Source organism: Xyrauchen texanus, chromosome 13, assembly GCF_025860055.1.
Source record: "Xyrauchen texanus isolate HMW12.3.18 chromosome 13, RBS_HiC_50CHRs, whole genome shotgun sequence".
NCBI lineage: Eukaryota > Metazoa > Chordata > Actinopteri > Cypriniformes > Catostomidae > Xyrauchen > Xyrauchen texanus.
This window is the reverse complement of record NC_068288.1, coordinates 10,155,862-10,173,944: the sequence shown is the minus strand read 5'-3', so window position 1 is coordinate 10,173,944 and position 18,083 is coordinate 10,155,862. Positions and strand designations below refer to the sequence as shown.

At 37.0% G+C, this 18,083-nt stretch overlaps 1 protein-coding gene across 1 annotated transcript in view; it reads left to right on the top strand.

Annotated features, from left to right (window-relative positions):
• Positions 1-18,083, top strand: part of LOC127653991 (potassium voltage-gated channel subfamily H member 7-like) — a 118,672-nt gene that overhangs the window by 5,121 nt on the left and 95,468 nt on the right. Inside the window, exon 2 of the mRNA XM_052140896.1 lies at positions 423-653. Coding sequence (XP_051996856.1) covers positions 423-653 — 231 coding nt within the window. The remainder of the gene's footprint in view (positions 1-422; positions 654-18,083) is intronic.

Genomic DNA, 18,083 nt, shown 5'->3' with positions numbered 1-18,083 from the left:
GCATTTTGTCCTTCTTTCTGTCTCTGTTTTCAAGTCAAGTGAACACCAGTAGGCGGGCCCATGGGTGCGATGATTTTAAAGGAGGCGTTGATGTTGCTGCCATAGAGGCCGTCTTGAATTAATGAGTACCACAAGTGACATAGGGAAGTCACGGTAGTAGAGAATGGGGATAAAGAGAATGACCTCTTATATGTCAAAATATCAAGGGAAATTTGATTCCTCATGACATGTCCCCTTTAATAACTCTTTTAATTACAGCCCCTATTTACTTATGTACAGGTATGGATTGCCAAAAACTGAGGATTAGCTTTACTTTTATTGACACTTTAAGAATAATCTATGGTTTTTCCTTTCACCACAGCTACGTTTGCACCCTTGCCCTATCTAAATACTGTATCTTTCTCTTCTGCTCAATTCTACAGACAAGAGATTTGTCATAGCCAATGCACGCGTCCAGAACTGTGCCATCATCTATTGTAATGATGCCTTCTGTGAGATGACAGGGTTTTCTCGACCAGACATCATGCAGAAGCCGTGCACCTGTGACTTTCTGCATGGGCAGCTGACCAAGCGGCATGCCATCGCACAGGTAGCACAGGCTCTGCTCGGTTCAGAGGAACGTAAAGTGGAGATCACTTACTATCATAAGAACGGTGAGTGTGTGAGCATGTACATGTTTGTTGTGAACCTGCTGGCCTGGATGGAGAGCTCAATAATGTGTTGTAAATGTTCACATGAAATCAAAGAAAGCTAGTTATACAGAGTTCAGATGTATTTATATTAATTGACCATCATATATAGCCATAAATGCAGGAGTTGTCTGTGGGTTAATGATTTTAGTGAATGCAGAGGTCTACAAATCATGTTCTGGTTAGTGTAACCTCTATTTTAAATCTCAGTAAAAAAAAGCCTGTTGCTTCAAGTATGGAAGGAAACAAATGTTTACAAAACAGTGCTGCACATCTGCTTAATGAGGCTACAAATTACAGATATTATATGAGGCTTTCAGTTAAGATACAATATACAGTACAATCCACACACCGCAGGAGTTAATGTCCATACAGATATGCTTAAATGTTCAGCTAGTTAGTATGGCCCAGACATTAACAATACTAAACACAAAGTCACTTTAAGAATATTATAACTGCATCCAGTCTATCCCACTTCACCATAACCAGATGGGCCAATTCAACATCAGTTTACTCAAGCAATGCCAGATTCCACAATGACATCAGTACAAGCCACCTTCTAATCCTAACCGAAGCAACTTACAATGCATTCAAACTATACATTTTGTCAGTATATGCATTCCCGAGCAATCAAACCCTTGACCATGAGTTGCTAGTGTCATGCTACACCAATTGAGCTACAGGAACAAAATACATATTTTTTTTGAGTGAGTGAGTGAGTGAGTGAGTTCAAAACAAAGAATATGTGTGTTTGTGGGGGCATGTTTATGTGGTTTACGAGGACAATTTTTTTTTAGGTTACAAACTGGTAATTACAAGGGTATTATGCTATAAATGTGCTTTATGAGGACATTGCTAGTGTCCCCATAATTTAAATAGATTAAAAATCATATTAATTAATGTTTTATTGAAAATGTAAAAATGCAGAATGCTTTCTTGTGAGGGTTAGGTTTAGGGGTTGTGTTAGGTTTAGGGGACAGAATCTATAGTTTGTACAATATAAAAATCATTATGTCTATGGAAAGTCCTCATAATGATAGGTAGATCAGCGTGTGTGTGTGTGTGTGGGTGAGAGAGAGTTATTGCAGAGGAACTTAAAGTCTATGGGCTGAAATGACAGCTCCTTTTGTCAGTGACAGATTTGCCTCAGATCACAGAGAAGCCACTGGGAGCTGAAATCAGTTTAGACAAATATAGAAACAAAAGGGAGACACAGAAAGAAAGAAAAATTTACATCAGTACATTCATAAGCTACTCTTCCAGGTTGCGCAGATAGACAGTCTGAACATAGTGCTTAGCACTAGTGTGTGTGTCTTTCTTTCTTATTCTGTAAATAACATTATTTCTATCAGGAAGACTTGCAGACTTGAGTGAAATTTAAGATGACATTTATTTGATGAATATAAAACAGAAATGTAATGTCTGGCTTTGGCGTAAGCCTCGTCTGGCGGCCCAAAGAAGTTGTACTCGGAACCGTTATATCCTGCCAGAGATAGGAGGCAGGATTAAGGAGACTACTCCCGTGCAGGACAGGACTCAACTGGTGGTGGTGGGGTGGTGGAGGTTGCCGTGTTAGCTCTGAAACAGCAATGTTTGTGAGCAGACTTATAAAGCAATGGCTTCCATGTGATTGGCTAGGAGTTACCTAGCAAATGGTGCGATGATGTACAGCTGCTAGTCTTCTCACTAGAACTACACTGCACTTACATATACAGTACATAATATAAATATATTAATCTCAGATGTCAAATTTCAGATGATCATATTTGTATTTCCTGCAGTATATGAATCCTGCTGCAAAATCAAATTCCCATGCAAAAGCAATCCTGCAATCTCCTTGTGAATGATCTCAAATGCTCCACTCATCCGGTTACTGCAGTGCATGCAAAAACACTGGTTATATTCTGTTCATTATATATGTCCATTCTCTGGAGAACTTTAAAAGGTGACTTAGTTCTGTCTGGACAGACCTCATTATTTCAGCAAGGAAATCATAACCACAACAATTACACTCACTCATAATATGAAAGAGCCATCATAGATAATTCATGCCCTTTACAAATTCAGTAGTGAATAAAGAGTCTTTTAAATAGAGTTCCTTAGAGAAGTGCTAGAGAATTCTCATATAATACTATCAGTCATGATAAGGGCATAAAAAGCGGCCACTAACATAACATAAATTTCTGTCGTCCCTTTTTCCATTAGACGCACCGGCTTTCTTTTCATAGTTATGTCCCAGTGGGAACTTTGAGATAAGTACAAACCTCATGTTTTAGACTGCCCTTTATGGTGACCTTGGATCTTATATGAACATGTGAACCAATGGATATGTCTTTACCCTGGTTTCCACCCTAGAGACCGCACATAAATTCACTTCCCTCTCTGAGGTGTAAATAAGCCTGCTGTCCTCTCGCTGAGCTATAGCACAGCACGTTCTGGAACTGCTCTTTATATTTTTCCATAGTGATTTTAGTGGCTTCTGCTGCGAATGCATTAAACTGTGAACGATAAGCAGGTGTGTGTAGCTTTTTTAGAAAAGCTGTGACTTTGCCTCGCTCTCAGTTTCTCGGTTTTTCTCACCCTCTTTTCATCATTCTTTCCTAGCATTCTTAAAAATAAATGTTAAATTAGAACTCAAATAATTTCTTATTCTTTAGGTGTTTAGAAAATGTTATATATACTTTACTTCATGGAAATCAGAAACCAGTAGAGCACAACAGTTCCTTCCCACTTCTTCAGCTGTCTTGCTTCCGGAAGTATTTTCCCCATTTTTGTTCCATAGTAATTTCATAAAATAATTTATAAATAAGAAAAAAGTCCCACACACTACTGCTGCTTGCGAATAGTAATTGCCAAAGGATCAGAAAGTAGAAGCATCATGGTTAAAATTATTAAAACGAACTGCAACTGGATAATACACATTTTTGCTTCTAATTGAACGTTTAAGTTAATTAATGCGTTGTTTAAGTTGTCTAGATGTTTTTCCTACATACCCCAGACCACAAGGGTGATGAATCAAGTAAACTGTATGTGTCAAGGTACATGTGGTACCACTGGAGATGGTAAAAATAATTTGTTTCATAGGTATTGTTACATTGGGAATAATTACCACATCTATAATTATAGCTATTAGGAAGAGTGCTATTTTGTACGCACCTGCTGATAATCTATCAGGTGTGTTGTGTTTTTTCTTTGTTTTTTTCTTTTCTTTGTTTTTGTATAAAAGAGTAGAACCATATGCCATGAGTAAGCCATTATCCAAAACAGCCAGCTATAAGGTGAATCACAACATAACAAACTAATTTGAATTTGATGCAAAAGGAGTTTGAAATCAGTCAAAAAGACAAAGATACAAGACTGTGTGCTTTCTCCGACCCTGCTAGATCTCTGTCTTGCCTGCACAGAATTATTCAATCTGAGCCATTCTAACTAGCAGAACAATTAAGTTCTCAGGATACAGAGTTAATTTGTCTAAATCTGAAGCTTTAGCTCTGACCGCATACTGCCCAGTGGCCCAAACAGGGCATTAAGTATTTGGGTATTTTATGAGTTAATTTTGACCCTTTAATAAAAAGGTTTTTGAGCAATGTGGGCAGGTGGGCTTCATTACATTTATCGATGATTGGGAAGGTTAATGTTATTAAAATGAATTGTTTTCCAAAATTCAACTACCTGCTACAATCTCTCCCTTTAGATGTCCCCCTCTCTTATTTCAAGCAATTTGATAGCATAGCGAAATCCTTCATTTGGAATGTTAAATATTCCAGAGTACACTTCAGTATGTTGCATAGGCCGATTTACAAAGGTGGGATAGTCCTAACCAATATTTTGTTTTAATATTATTCATTCGGTCTTAGACATTTGGCTCATTGGATGCTTCCACCAGAGAGAGCCCTCCCTGGTTTTGTATTGAACAGGAACTTACCGGAGAAGTTAAGATACACCCCGTTATCTCATGTTTGCATGTAGTATGGACAAAATTGTCCAGAAAGTTAACATTTATTGAAATGTTTCCTCGAGCATATTGCTGAACCCAAAATTATATATTAATAAGTCCCCTTTCTGTTGGACAGAGTGGATTGTGAGGGAAATTAATACGCTTGGAGACCTGTATGAGAATGGAGTGTTGAGATCCTATGAAAAGATGGTCCAACATTTTGTGATTCCCAGGTCTCAATTCTTTAGATATTTACAACTGCGCCACCTGCTCTGTACTATTTTTGGGAGTAGTATACGCCCCCTAAAGCGGCAGATACTCTGGAAGTGGTGATTAGTGCCTTTGGAAAATGTCATGAGGAATCAGTGTATTACTCCCTGCCAATTCAGAGTCTGGGGACAGAGAGTCAACTTCTGTCAAGAGATTATCGGAGAAAGATTTAAACTTGGTATTGGAGGAGGGAGTGTGGGCTAAGACTCTAAAAAACATCAAGTCTGCATCTAGATATACAAGGGTGCACCTTATGCAATTTAAGTTTTTACATCAATTCTATTGGACCCCCCTAGATTGTATAAGCTTGGTCTTAAAGACACACCCACCTGCTGGTGATGCCAATCAGAAGATGGGGGCACAATCCATATATAATTTGATATAATTTGATTGTGTGTGTGTGTGTGTATGTTCTGTTTCTTCAATCCTGTTTTGTGAATCAATAAATCCATCTTGGATTTATTTTTCTGCCGAGCTCATCGTGGTGCATTCTGGGATCACTTACCCAGGCAAGGATAAAGCTACTTTAGAATTTCGCCAAAATGAGATATCGTTGGAGGCAGCATAATTAAGATACCTACCTTTGGAACAGCCTTTGCATCGGTAAAGCGCCTATGATGTCTTAAAATGCTGCTTCCAGAGAATGCTCAATAGGTTTTGGAACAGACCAACAATGTTTTCTCTTTCTGCAGTTTTGTGATAAATTGCTCAAATAAAAAAAAAATTGGCATATCGGATGAAACTAGAGACTAATCTTTTGACTCCAAAAAGTTTAAATGTAAAAACTTAATTAGGTTTCATACAGATGTAGTTTTGTGCCGTTTATCCCAAAGACAAACTCTGCTGTGATCGGCGCCATATTGTTTTGTCACATGACCAGAGTGTTTTGAACTGAGATCAGTTGGTTTAAATTAAATTCAATTAAATTATGCATAGCATGTGGCAAACACAGAACACATAGTCCATGCATTAGGACGAGGGTAATCTCCAAAGGAACATATAGCCAGCTAAAGGGTCCTATACAGTGAAAAATAGTATCTGATTAGAAGAGAGTGCTTTGCTGAACCAAAAGTGCCATCATATTCGAGAATCCCACCCCTCTTATTTCATTACACTATTCACATACACCATATTGTACCTTACAAAGCTAGGTGCTCATGAGTATAGGTCATGCCTGATTTAGCATTTATATTGCAGTCAAATGTGATACTCCTGCAGAATTCTTCTGAGACTTCCTCTCAGAGAGAACACCATTGTTCTACACTGCTGGCTCAGCAAATTCCCTTGGCAAAGGTTTTCATTCAACAGCAATAAGATAAATCCAAATATTCAGCAAAATCTACGTGCTTTGATGTTGCTATTTGTTGCACACAAACCTGTATTCTGAGTGTTTTCTTTGTTGTATTTGAAACCTTTAGCAAATGATTGTTTAATCTCAAGTTCTTTTTAAACTGTTCTTGGATACTTTATCTTTTAAAAACCTAAAAACTTGTTGAAAGTCTTCATAAAGGTAGCAGGTAACACTTATAATAACTGGTGATAATTAATAACATAATAGAGTAAATATTATTACACTAGAAATGGATTATTAATGTACATTCAAACAGTGAGAAATTACTGTTTGATTTGTGTACTTCATCTTCTTCTATATTTTAATGGACACAAACTATTTATCTGTTAAAAGAATAATTCAAAATAACCCAACAATGACAATTCTGTCATCATTTACTACACCATTTTGTTCCAACCACAAAATACATAAAGTCATTAAGGTTTGGAACAACGTGGAACAGGGTAAAGCACTGTAATTGATGACAACATTGTATTTATTTCGGTTAACTATCCCTTTAAGCATTAAAGCGTGTATTTATTTTTGGAAGAAGTTGTCGCCTTTGGAAGTGAAGATTGGGGTGTGTTCGAATGAATAGTGTTTTTGTATTGTCAGTCAAATGAGGAACTGTTTGGAAAAGAGTGACCTGTTCCTCTCTGTCTTTTATTCTTTGAACTGAGGTTCACAAATGAACTGCTGTCATGCTGCCCTGCAGGCCTCTCTTTATGATTAATGAGCTGTGTTTATGAACACACAGCTCCACCAATCAGCACGCAGCAAAGGGACCCGTGTACCAGTCACTCTAAAGACTGAACAGAACCATGACAAAGGTTGTATAGATGCTATAAGTATTTTTAGAGATCAGCTGATGGATGGCAAATAATAATCTGTTGACACATTCAAAATATACTCACTCCAACATCTGGCTCAGTTAGGCTATTAATCTTTTCTGATCTATGTTCCTCTAGCACACACACATATAAACAATTGTGCTTACTTCTGATATTGGAATTATTCACTTGTACCTTTAGATCTCAACTTAGATTGCGTACAAATGAAAACTGTCTACACAAATCCACTTTTAATATGATGCACAGCAGATTACATGTTACAGTTACATATTGGCAGAAAGAGAAGACACACACACACACAGAGGTATTTATTGCTCTTGTGCTTTTGGTAGGTATGATGTTTGGAGTCTCAACTCAGGGGAACAGAGACACAGACTGTACTGTTGTACTGTTAACCCACTGCAAAATAATTACCCTATTAGGGTTTGTACACTAGTCATTATTATTCTTACCAAGAAAGTAAAATGCTTTTTCAGAGAGTGAAAACCTTTAACCTTTTTGGAGATACAAATATTATGTTCTATCCCTATTAGTCCATAAAATCACTCTTGTGCACATTCCCCAGTGGACTACAACCTTTTCAAAATTAAATGAAATTTAGAGAAGAACAGAGCAGATGTGTGGGAGGGCTCTGTAAACAGATACAGATATGGAAGATGAGCCTATGAGCATTTCAGTCAGAAGATAAACTGCAAACATGAAGACGGGCTCCATCTTTAGTCCTATCAGACAGCCTATTCATTCTAGTATCAGCCTCAAACAGCCCACGGAGCGTTCACTGATCATTTGATGCACATTGCACACAAAAATAGCAAGAGCGGCTTAAATAGACAGTTCTAATGCACTTGAGTTCTCAGAAGTGACAGCAATTGATCAGAAAATAACTGTTATTTTTTTCTTCTTCAAAATATATCACACTAATCGTAGTCTAGTCTGACTATTGTTGCAAAGTGCTAAAAAAGAAAGAAAGATTTAATGTAGCTGCCAAAGGCTTTCAAAGACGCCTGACCAATGAATAAAACTAGCACATCGAAGTACTTGGATTTATCTGTCAAGTACTCTAAATTTACTAAATGCTAATCCCTGTCAAAATATCATTCTGATTGGATGACTGCTACCCAATGTCTGGGAGTTTGGGTGCACAGTTTTTTTTTTTTACTTTCTAGTTAAAAGATGGCTACAATGAGTGGTTCTGAGAAAGAACTAATCACTGAATTGGCAAAATATTAATATTTTTTCCTACCAAAAGTTTTAGAAGACATTAATGGAGTCATATAAATTATGTTTATGCTGATGTAACAGGAGCCAGCTGGTACGTGATACCTGTCGGTATGTGTAAACCTCACTCCACTGACCTCAAAAGGCGTACTAGCAACTGACGCTTGAGGCTGTAGCCTTTAGCCTCCTCGTTAGCGCGCCGGTCTCCCATACTGGCTGGTGGTGGTTCAAATCCTGCAGTATCGATTACACTGACTGTCTGTGAATTTTTGAGCTTCAAATGAGAAGCTATTCACTTGCATTTAAGGACCTATTGAGCTAAGATATTTTTATATCTTTCTTCAAATGTGTTCTGTTGAAGAAAGAAAGTCATACATATTTGGAATATCATGAGGGTGAGTAAATAATGAGAGAATTTTCTGTCATTCGGTCTGGTGTGCTTATAGGGGACAATTGTATAATAATTTAATGTCCCCTGTACACATATATAACATAATTTGCTGTTTTAATATTTGTGGACATGCAATTTTTTTTAAAGACAACCAAAGATTCACAGAATCTGAGTAAACATTTTGAAAATATATAGTATAAACAAACTAAACATATAAACAAAAATGTTTCAATGAGTCAATACACCCTAACAATCTGGTTTTAACCAAAAAGTTGATTGCCATGCTATTCTTTAGAAAGACTTATGCTGTAAAAGTCTTGGGTAAAATGAATGATAGGCTACATCAAGATTTTAGGTTAGAATTTAATCAGTAGGCTATAATCTGCATGTACAGGTCTTGTACAGGCTGTGGCTCAGGTGGTAGAGCAGGTTGACCACTAATCGTTAGCGGTATGATCCCCGGCCCACATGACTCCACATGCCGAAATGTCCTTAGGCAAGACACTGAACCCCAAGTTGATCCCAAGGACTGGCTAGTGCCTTGTATGGCAGCTCTGCTGTCATTGGTGTGTGAATGGGTGAATGAGTCACAGTGTAAAGCACTTTGGAACCGCTAAGGTTTACCATTTAAATGGTCACCATTTCTTTTAAGAATTTTTAAGCACATTTTTAAATTAACTATTTCATCTTAAATGGTCCAACGTAACAAGTTAATTTTTAAATGTATCTCAATTACTATGAGTTTAAAAAAGTGGCGTGGATCATAATTATATAATTATATATCAACAACGTCGACAGTACAAAGTTGTGGACAAAAAATGTCATTGTCGAATAGTCGTTTGATCTCATTTAATGTAAAATGAGATCACATTAAACTCTAATGATGACTTGCGAGAGCAGCACTGCAGTTTGCACCTGACTGAGAAGAGGAAGATTTACACAGCTCTCAGTCCAGATACACACAGCTTCAGGTGATGTAGATCACAAAGTTTGACAGAATTATACAAAAATACCAAATAAGTAAATACAGAAGCACTCTCGTTGTGGAATAAGCGGAGCCTGAGCTCTTTAAAGGAAACACCCTGGTGTTACATCTTAAATGCAGTTATATTTAATGTGTTATAGCTTTATTAAAGTTCAAATAATTTGGAAGCAGATCATGTAAATAACTCCAAACTTTGAAACTGGCATTTCTCTGCGCGGTCAGTGCCTCTTCTATGAGTTACACGAAGGTTGCCAATCAAAGGGGGAGAGATTGAAACTGCACCCAGCTTAGGCAAACTCTGTCGCAGGGACGCTCGTCCCTCAAGCATGCACACTTGCTGCTGCTAGATTATAACGTACTGGCCGGGACTTATTGAATCATAATATATGTCACTGTGCATTTCTTATTATGAATAAAATTGGTAATACACAGCTTTATTAATAAGAGAGAGCTTGTTTTTTGTCAGTTAAAAATGGATTGAAGTGAACAGAAAGGTGAGAGAGGAAGTCTTCGCCCCATTATACACTGCAACTAAATGTTTTTGATTTGTTTTTGTTTAGGCTTGATTTACAAAATAAATATCAAAAACACCTTTAAAACAATGTACGTTTTCTTTAGCAGCTATACTGCAGAAGTAAAATTGTTATCTGAGGATGATGAATATAATATTAAAAAACAAATATTTTTAAATATCTACAAATCTTTCAAAAAGATGCATTCACCTGAGAAGCAGCATATAAGATATTTAGATTTGCTTCTAGAGAATGTATCTTGAATATGAGTATATTTTGTCTTTACTGCACTTACAGAACTATAACAAAGTGAAAAAATACACTTATATACAAAATACACTTATATTTAAGATACATTCTCTTAAAGCAAGTCTAAATATATTATATGTTGCTACTCAAGTAAATGTATCTTGATTTAAGGATTTTTAGACCATTTAAATGGAAAACAAGATAAAAGCACTTGATAACAATAGGATTTTTTTGCAGTAAATAAAAAGTATTTTTCCCCCCTTTAATTTAGTGAATGTCATTTAGAGGTATTTTTAAAAGATGATTTTGTCCTCTTTATTATTTGTAAGCATGTTTAATACAACCTCGGGGCACAAGCTGAATGATCAGTTAAGAGTTAACGATTAATTGTTGCAATAATCGCTGAATAGTTGAATAATCATTCTAATAATCATTAGATTAATCAGTTATCAAAATAATCAATAGTTGCAGCCTTAATCTCTTCCAACGTGCTGTTTCACCATAGTCATTTGTTTGCTTTGCCAATTTTGTGTGCCATTTTGCTAAAAAAAAATTAGAAACTAAAGTTAAAAGTTACAGGGAACTGTTGTGGAGGCTGATAGAATATGTGCTTTAGAGGTAAATAAATGAGCATTGCACAGGATGCTGGATCTGTTCAAGTTATGTGAGGTTGGTTTATTACATCTGTTTAAACAAGATACAGTGTGCATATTTGCAGATGGTATATGATATTAGTTTTATATATATTTGCCATTTTATCATAAGACAGTTAAAAGTTGAGGGAAATGTTGAGGAGAGAGAGGGTGAATGAAACAGTTGAGCACTTTAATGTTATAAGCTCAATAAAATAAACCATGACTGGTCATTTACATGTCTCAGTTACTTCACATGCAATCAGACAATTCTCATCACTCTCAAGAAACAAATCGGCCAAACGGGAATTTTTTTGGCCAATGCAATAATAAAAGAATGTTGAATATCAGTCGATTTATCACCCTCAGCGATTTATTGGTCGACCACTAAGCATAAGTGTGTATTGTATGTTGTTTGAGTAATAAGAACCCAACAGATGTATACTTATAAAAAAAAAATATTTTATAACGAATGCTTGCCAAATAAGAGCGATCTGCGAGTTGGTCTCAGGTGCATTCAGTAAGGCAGAAAATCATATCCAGATTGGTTTTGTTAAAATAAAATGGGAAATTGCACTGTAAAAGTAACTGAACTTACACTTACATTTGTACCAGCACAAATAATACACATTAAGTAGAACTAAAACTGGAGCTGGCACTTCCAAAGATGCAAAACTAACGCTGACTTCTATACCTCACATCCAGAAGTTGGTTTATGACTCGTTATCCATTTAACATTCGGTTTCTTCCCAAGCTCTCTGGAGCCAACAATTACAACAATATTATTAGCACTATTAGAGTAGGTTAAAGAATATATAACTATATCAAACAGGCATAAAACGTTGAACTCAAACAGTCAACACTTATTGTAGCTGGAGAATTATGCCTAAAAATGCTCCTATGGGTTTTCATTCATTTGACTAGCACTTGTAAAGTACCGTCTGAAAGTTCCACCCATGGCACTAATACTAATGGCACTAATACTAATAGTTGTCCAAGTATTAATTTATTCATTCATTCAAATAAAGTGTAAGCTATACATACAATTTACTATCTTTAGAATGTGTAAATGTTTTTGTTATTTTAATTTTTTTATAAAAGTGTTTAAGACAGAAAATGCAAGGTTGTTGCATTGAACACTTGGATAACAGTGACATTTTAGCACAGTCTGTGGACTTTTCAGACAGTCTCATGCACTGTAAGCAAATAATTCATAAATATTTTGCTTAAACTTTTGTTATGTTTACCTTGTCTTGTTTCACTGTTGCCCTTTTTGTTTACCATTTTTGTCACTTTTGCACTCCATAGGTTCACTTTTGTCCCTTGTTTAGCTCCACTGTCTCACTAGTCTGTTGTTAAAAGAACTACACTTCCCAGTATCCACCTGTCATCATCACTGCCATTTTGTTCATTGTTCTCACCTGTGTCCCATTTAGTCATCACTCCCTGTGTATTTAAGCCCTGCTTCTTGTTCTCTCCTTGTCTGTCGTTGAGTGTTGTTAGCCTGGTGTGTTTTCCCTGCCCGTTTTCCCAGTGTTGTGTTTATTTCCCCATTGAGGGTTTTCCTTTGTGTTTGTTTGATTTTGTTAAATAAAGTAAGCTTGCGCTTAGATCCAGTCTCCTCGTCTGCCTTCGCTGCCTTCTGTTCACAACAACTTTACCCATTTAAATATTATAATGCAGTCATAATGCATTGATGTTTTGTTTAAATATGATGAGTGCTTTAATGGGGACCTATTATGCAAAATTTACTTTTACATGGTGTTTGTACATAAATGTGAGTCGGCAGTGATTGTACACAACCACCCTACAATGTTAAAAGTTCACCCACTCCTCTTTCTTATATTTCTATTAATCAAAAACAGTGTTTCAAAATGAATGGTTTTCGTCATGTTAGAGCAGGCATACAAAAATTTGTGTATGTTTGCACTTGCACATAATTTGTATTTAAAGAGACACACACGAAAACAGCGTGTTTTTGATTCCACCCAAAAAGAGGCATATACAACATGGTATAATAAATTATCCGTGGGGTATTTTGAGCTGAAACTTTACAGACACATTCTGAGAGACTTATTTTACATCTTGTAAAAAGGGGCATAATAGGTGTCCTTTAAAGTAGGAACTTATCATTGGATTTCCAAAGTCTTTAGATCTAGATTTTCTAGAGTTTGTAAATGTAAGTGTAGCAAGTTATTAATTTGAGCAATGGAGGAGTCAGGAGACAGTGAACTGTCAATTTGAGTATTTTATTACTCTTCAGCATCACTCAAAAACGTAAACAAAAAGGGCTCTGAGTAAGCACATAAAACACACAAATGCATCGTATTGCTGCAAATGCAGGAATACTGGTCTCACTAGTTCCACCCTCTCTATCACTTTGAATCCTTGAGCGCCTTTTTATGTCTCCCTCCGCCATCACTACAACAAGGAACAGGTGTTAGAGAAAATGACAACCCAGGAGACGAGCCTTATTGCTCTCTCTCTCCCACAGACAGACACACAACCACACCCCCATCACCACAGCTAAACATCACATAAAAAACTGTGTGTGGTAAATGATGTCAGTTAAATGCTTCCTTTCTGTGGACAGAGAAACTGCACTGCCATTTGTCAGAAGTCTGTATGACACGTTGACCATCCAATGCGTGTTTGTATTATAGAGTTTTCTCTCTCTCCTGAACTGTGGTAATAACTGACCTTTCACACGCTCCTCAAAGAGCACTCAGTCACAGTGCTTGAACCTTTGTGTGTATGTGTATCTGTGTGCATTGGATGTCTGTGCTGAGAAATTGAGAGTGCAGACAATAAATAATTCACCCAGACAATTCTTTCACCTTACACACAGAGGACATACACAGATATGTAACAAATACTCATACACACATGCACACACATACTTACTTTTGGACAGTTAAGTCACACTTAATGTATGAATTTCATTGTATTAGAAACAAAATATCAAACTAAGTGGCATCTGCAAACACATTATGTGCCTGTGTCAGAACTAACTTCTCTCTTAAAATATTGCAATGACATTTAACTGACTGTTGCCATTTCTAAGTATTTTTACTGAATGTATGAAACAAGTAACCCTCCACACAATGTGTTTTCACACACTGTGAAAAGTGACGCATTCAATTCATAACTTATTGAGCTATTTCTACCTAATTTTAACCTCAAAATGAGTATTGTTGTTGTAACCTAATGGAGCTAGGTTGATTTAGACATGTTAAATGGTGTTTCCTTAACAAAGTTCAGGAGGAGCATGTTAATTTAATCTGACCTTTCATGATGCCAGAGTAAGCATATATAAACAGTTGCTTACTTCCATGCCATTATGATGCTTCCTGCATACCACCCCATTCAAACTCAAAGATGTCTTTAGAACTCAAACTTTTTCCCTCCGATGAGAAATTCTCTACATTCCCTGGCTCGCCAGTATAAAAATGAATAGAATACTGTAAAGCAGTTCAATGGAAAGGAGGCGAGATCTGGCCTGGTGATATAAACTATTTTTTAATGACTAACTTAAACAAAAGACAAACACACACACATGACGGACATGTCCGTAAATGATCGCTCTCTCGTCGCACCACCTTCCGCAATTGACCTTTATCCCTCTTGGAGGCTTAATTAGCCTGATAAGGGACCGGGTGTGTATAATCACGACCCGGCCCCGCCCTCCGCCCTGTCACAAATACATTGCACGTGGGATGTAACCCTGCACATAGTCACCTAAATATGTTTTTTAGTCAATAGTTTGATTCTGTACCTTATAAAAATTATGTCCATAAAGCAAGTATTCAGAAAACATACACATCTCAGTAGAACCTATTTATGTAACTTACAACTCATTAATAAACTCATGTATAACAAATTAGTGTCCACAGACCATGTATTTGGGACTTCTTGTGTTTTTGCAAAGTCATACAGGAAGATCCCAGCTGCAATGTATTTAATGGCCACCATATATTTGATTTATGAACATTTGATTTGATGTATTTAATGAATATTTGTAATAAATATTATTGATTGAACCACCTGTTTAGCACTCAGGGGATACAAATAAGCAAAAGTACATGACTTGTAAGTCCTAACAATGTCTAATTAATGTAATAAATGTCTGTCCATGGACCATGTATTTGGCAGCCATTATATACATTGCAGTTGGGATCTTCCTGTGTTTTTGCTAAGTCATACAGGAAGATCTCAGTTGCAATGTATATAATGGCCAAATACTAGGTTTATGTACATTTTATTTAAATGTATTTAATGAACATTTGTAATAACTATTATTGTTTGAAACACCTATTTAGCACTCAAATAAGCATATGTACATGACTTGTAAGTCCTAATAATGTCAAATTATGTAATAAATTTCTGTCCATGGACCATGTATTTGGCAGCCATTAAATACATTGCAGTTGGGATCTTCCTACATGACAATGAAAACACCCTTAAATGTGGTTCAAACACCTAGGGGCTTCGAATTCTCACTCATTGAGCCCCAGTGAATAACATATTAACATATTGCAATATTATTTCAGTTGGTGCTGGGCAAGTACTTGAAAAAAATCTGGAAAAATATTCTAGAAAAATAACTGTCACTTTTCACCCACAAGTCAGCCAATTTAGCACTTAATCAGCTCATTCACACTTCAAATATTCCACACTTTCTAGGGGTCCCCTGAGAATATATAGATTTAAAATTGGAGTCATTTGGAGGTTTTGGAGTGGTGTCCATATACAGAGTATAGAAACATCTGGTATACATTGCACGTGGACACAGGCCTTGCATCACTTCCGTTGGTCTGACAGACCCCAAATTTATCATGGTGACATGTTGAGTGCCCCTAAACAATATACTAAGGGGACTAAAGCCTGGGATGCATAAAAGTAGTTTTCATTATTTTCAATAGACCTCCCTGCCTGCCATATGAATCAATGAGAATGAATGAATTCTAGGACATGATTTTGGGGCCCATGATGGTCGAGGAGCTTGAATTTCATGGTCCTATGACCTTTTCACCCCATGTTTCTAGACATCCCACTTGCCATTTAAACTAATGTAATTTTCATACTGTGTTTTTGGACACCATTCCTAAAGGGGCAAATTTTGTGTCAAAAGAGGTCAAAGGGTTGCGGAACTCTGGCACTATCTGAGGACAACACAACAAGATGCATATGTCGATTTCGGAGCATTTGGAGCTTTTTGAGCACTATCCACCAAACAAGTATAAATATTAATGGAATGCATTGCATGTGGGATGTATCCCCACATCACACCCAGAGGTCCCAGAGACCCCAAATTTGACAGGGTGGCACACCGACACCATACTGCCTCTAACTATACTACAAAGGGGTTAAATTTCAGGAAACACAAAATCCTCAAAGCCATGTTCATTCTGCTTCTTCGATCTCCTCCTCAGCTCCGAATTTACAGTTTCAGCAAAATTCAACCCAAAAATTCATCCTACCTTCTCCGACTTAAATATCCTCAATCAAACAGAGCAAATCAGACCAATCAGGAAAAGGACATTCAATCTTCATCTTCAACTTGCCAACTCCCATCCAGCCCTTTCAATTACTCGTCCAGTATCTGCATTACAGAGGTTCCCAAACTAGATCCCCTCTTAACCCGCACTTCACAAATGACAACAACCATGCAGCATCTCAGTACTGGTTCCAAAAACATCTAAATCAGTCCTCCTCAAAACTGTAATTCCAGCAATCTCTTACTCCACTTATTTATTCCGTTTCAGCGCCGCAACCACAGCAGCACAAAAAGGTCTACCCGATCAATAGTTACATACGTTCAAACCATCTCCAAATCAAGAAACCCTAATAAAATTTAAAATCATAAAATAATAATAAAATATGGTGGGAGGGGGCCGCACGCACTGCCTTCCTGTTCGGATGCTGCGACGGTCCACCCTGGCAGCCCCACTTGCTCAGGTGTGGCGAAGCCCACCAGTTGTAATTACAACAGGTCTGAATGATGAGCTCATTTTTATCCGGTCTCAACCACCATTGTGTTTTAATGTTTCAGCCTAATTTCAGTCTTTAATTGCTCCCTATTTTTCACATATTGGTTTCCTATCCCCCAAGCAGACCCTAGTGTGAGACTGCCTCTGCTAGCAGCTCCGTTTGTTCTATCATCTTTGGCACCTCTGCCCATCTTGCACACAAGGATGGGCGAGCGCCCCCCTCCTTCCCTTCCAGTATGTAATTTAAATTTCCATTCTTTGGGGGGTTCTAGAACAGATAGGTTCTAATTCTGGTTAAAACCTATCGGTTCCTCTCATTCCTTCCAACACATCACTTCAACGTATCACAAGGCTACAACACCATCGACTCGCTGTTACATTTCTTGGCTTCTTTTGAGGAGTTTCGAGCTCAGGTCAAGTCTCGAGCCTTGAGCCCTCCACCAGGAACAACAAGGTACATGTGTTTACGCTACCTTCACTGCAGGATTACATTAACTTTCGAACTACTGAAGTTATATTTTTGACTCTGTTTATTTAGATGTAACCACATGAAGCAAATTTTTTAGGTTAAGCTCTTTTTCACTGCAGTTCATCACATTAAAGGTAAATATGTTGTACAGATTTTGACAACAGAAAGTGTCCAAATACGTTTAATAACATATCTTTAGATTTTTATTTTGAAAGCTAACCTAATGTGTCCAAATAGTTTTGGGGTCATGTGTGCATGTGAACAGATCACTCAGGAAAGCCCCTTAAGTGTCTTTCAGGATAAATGTCACCAACAAAATTCCAAAAATAAAACGAGCAAAGAGAGTGTGAATGGATGTGCCTTTGCCCAATTGATCTAAAAAGGCATTTCCAAGGTACGAATACCTGTATGTGTGCGTGTGTGTATGTTAGTGTGTGTAGGTGCGTATGGATTACTCTGTCTAAAGAAGTCTCCACAGGCTCTTTAGGCTTAATTATTAATAGTGGAAATAAAATCTAATGAAATTTACATCATCTTGAAACAAGAACTGAACTTATTAC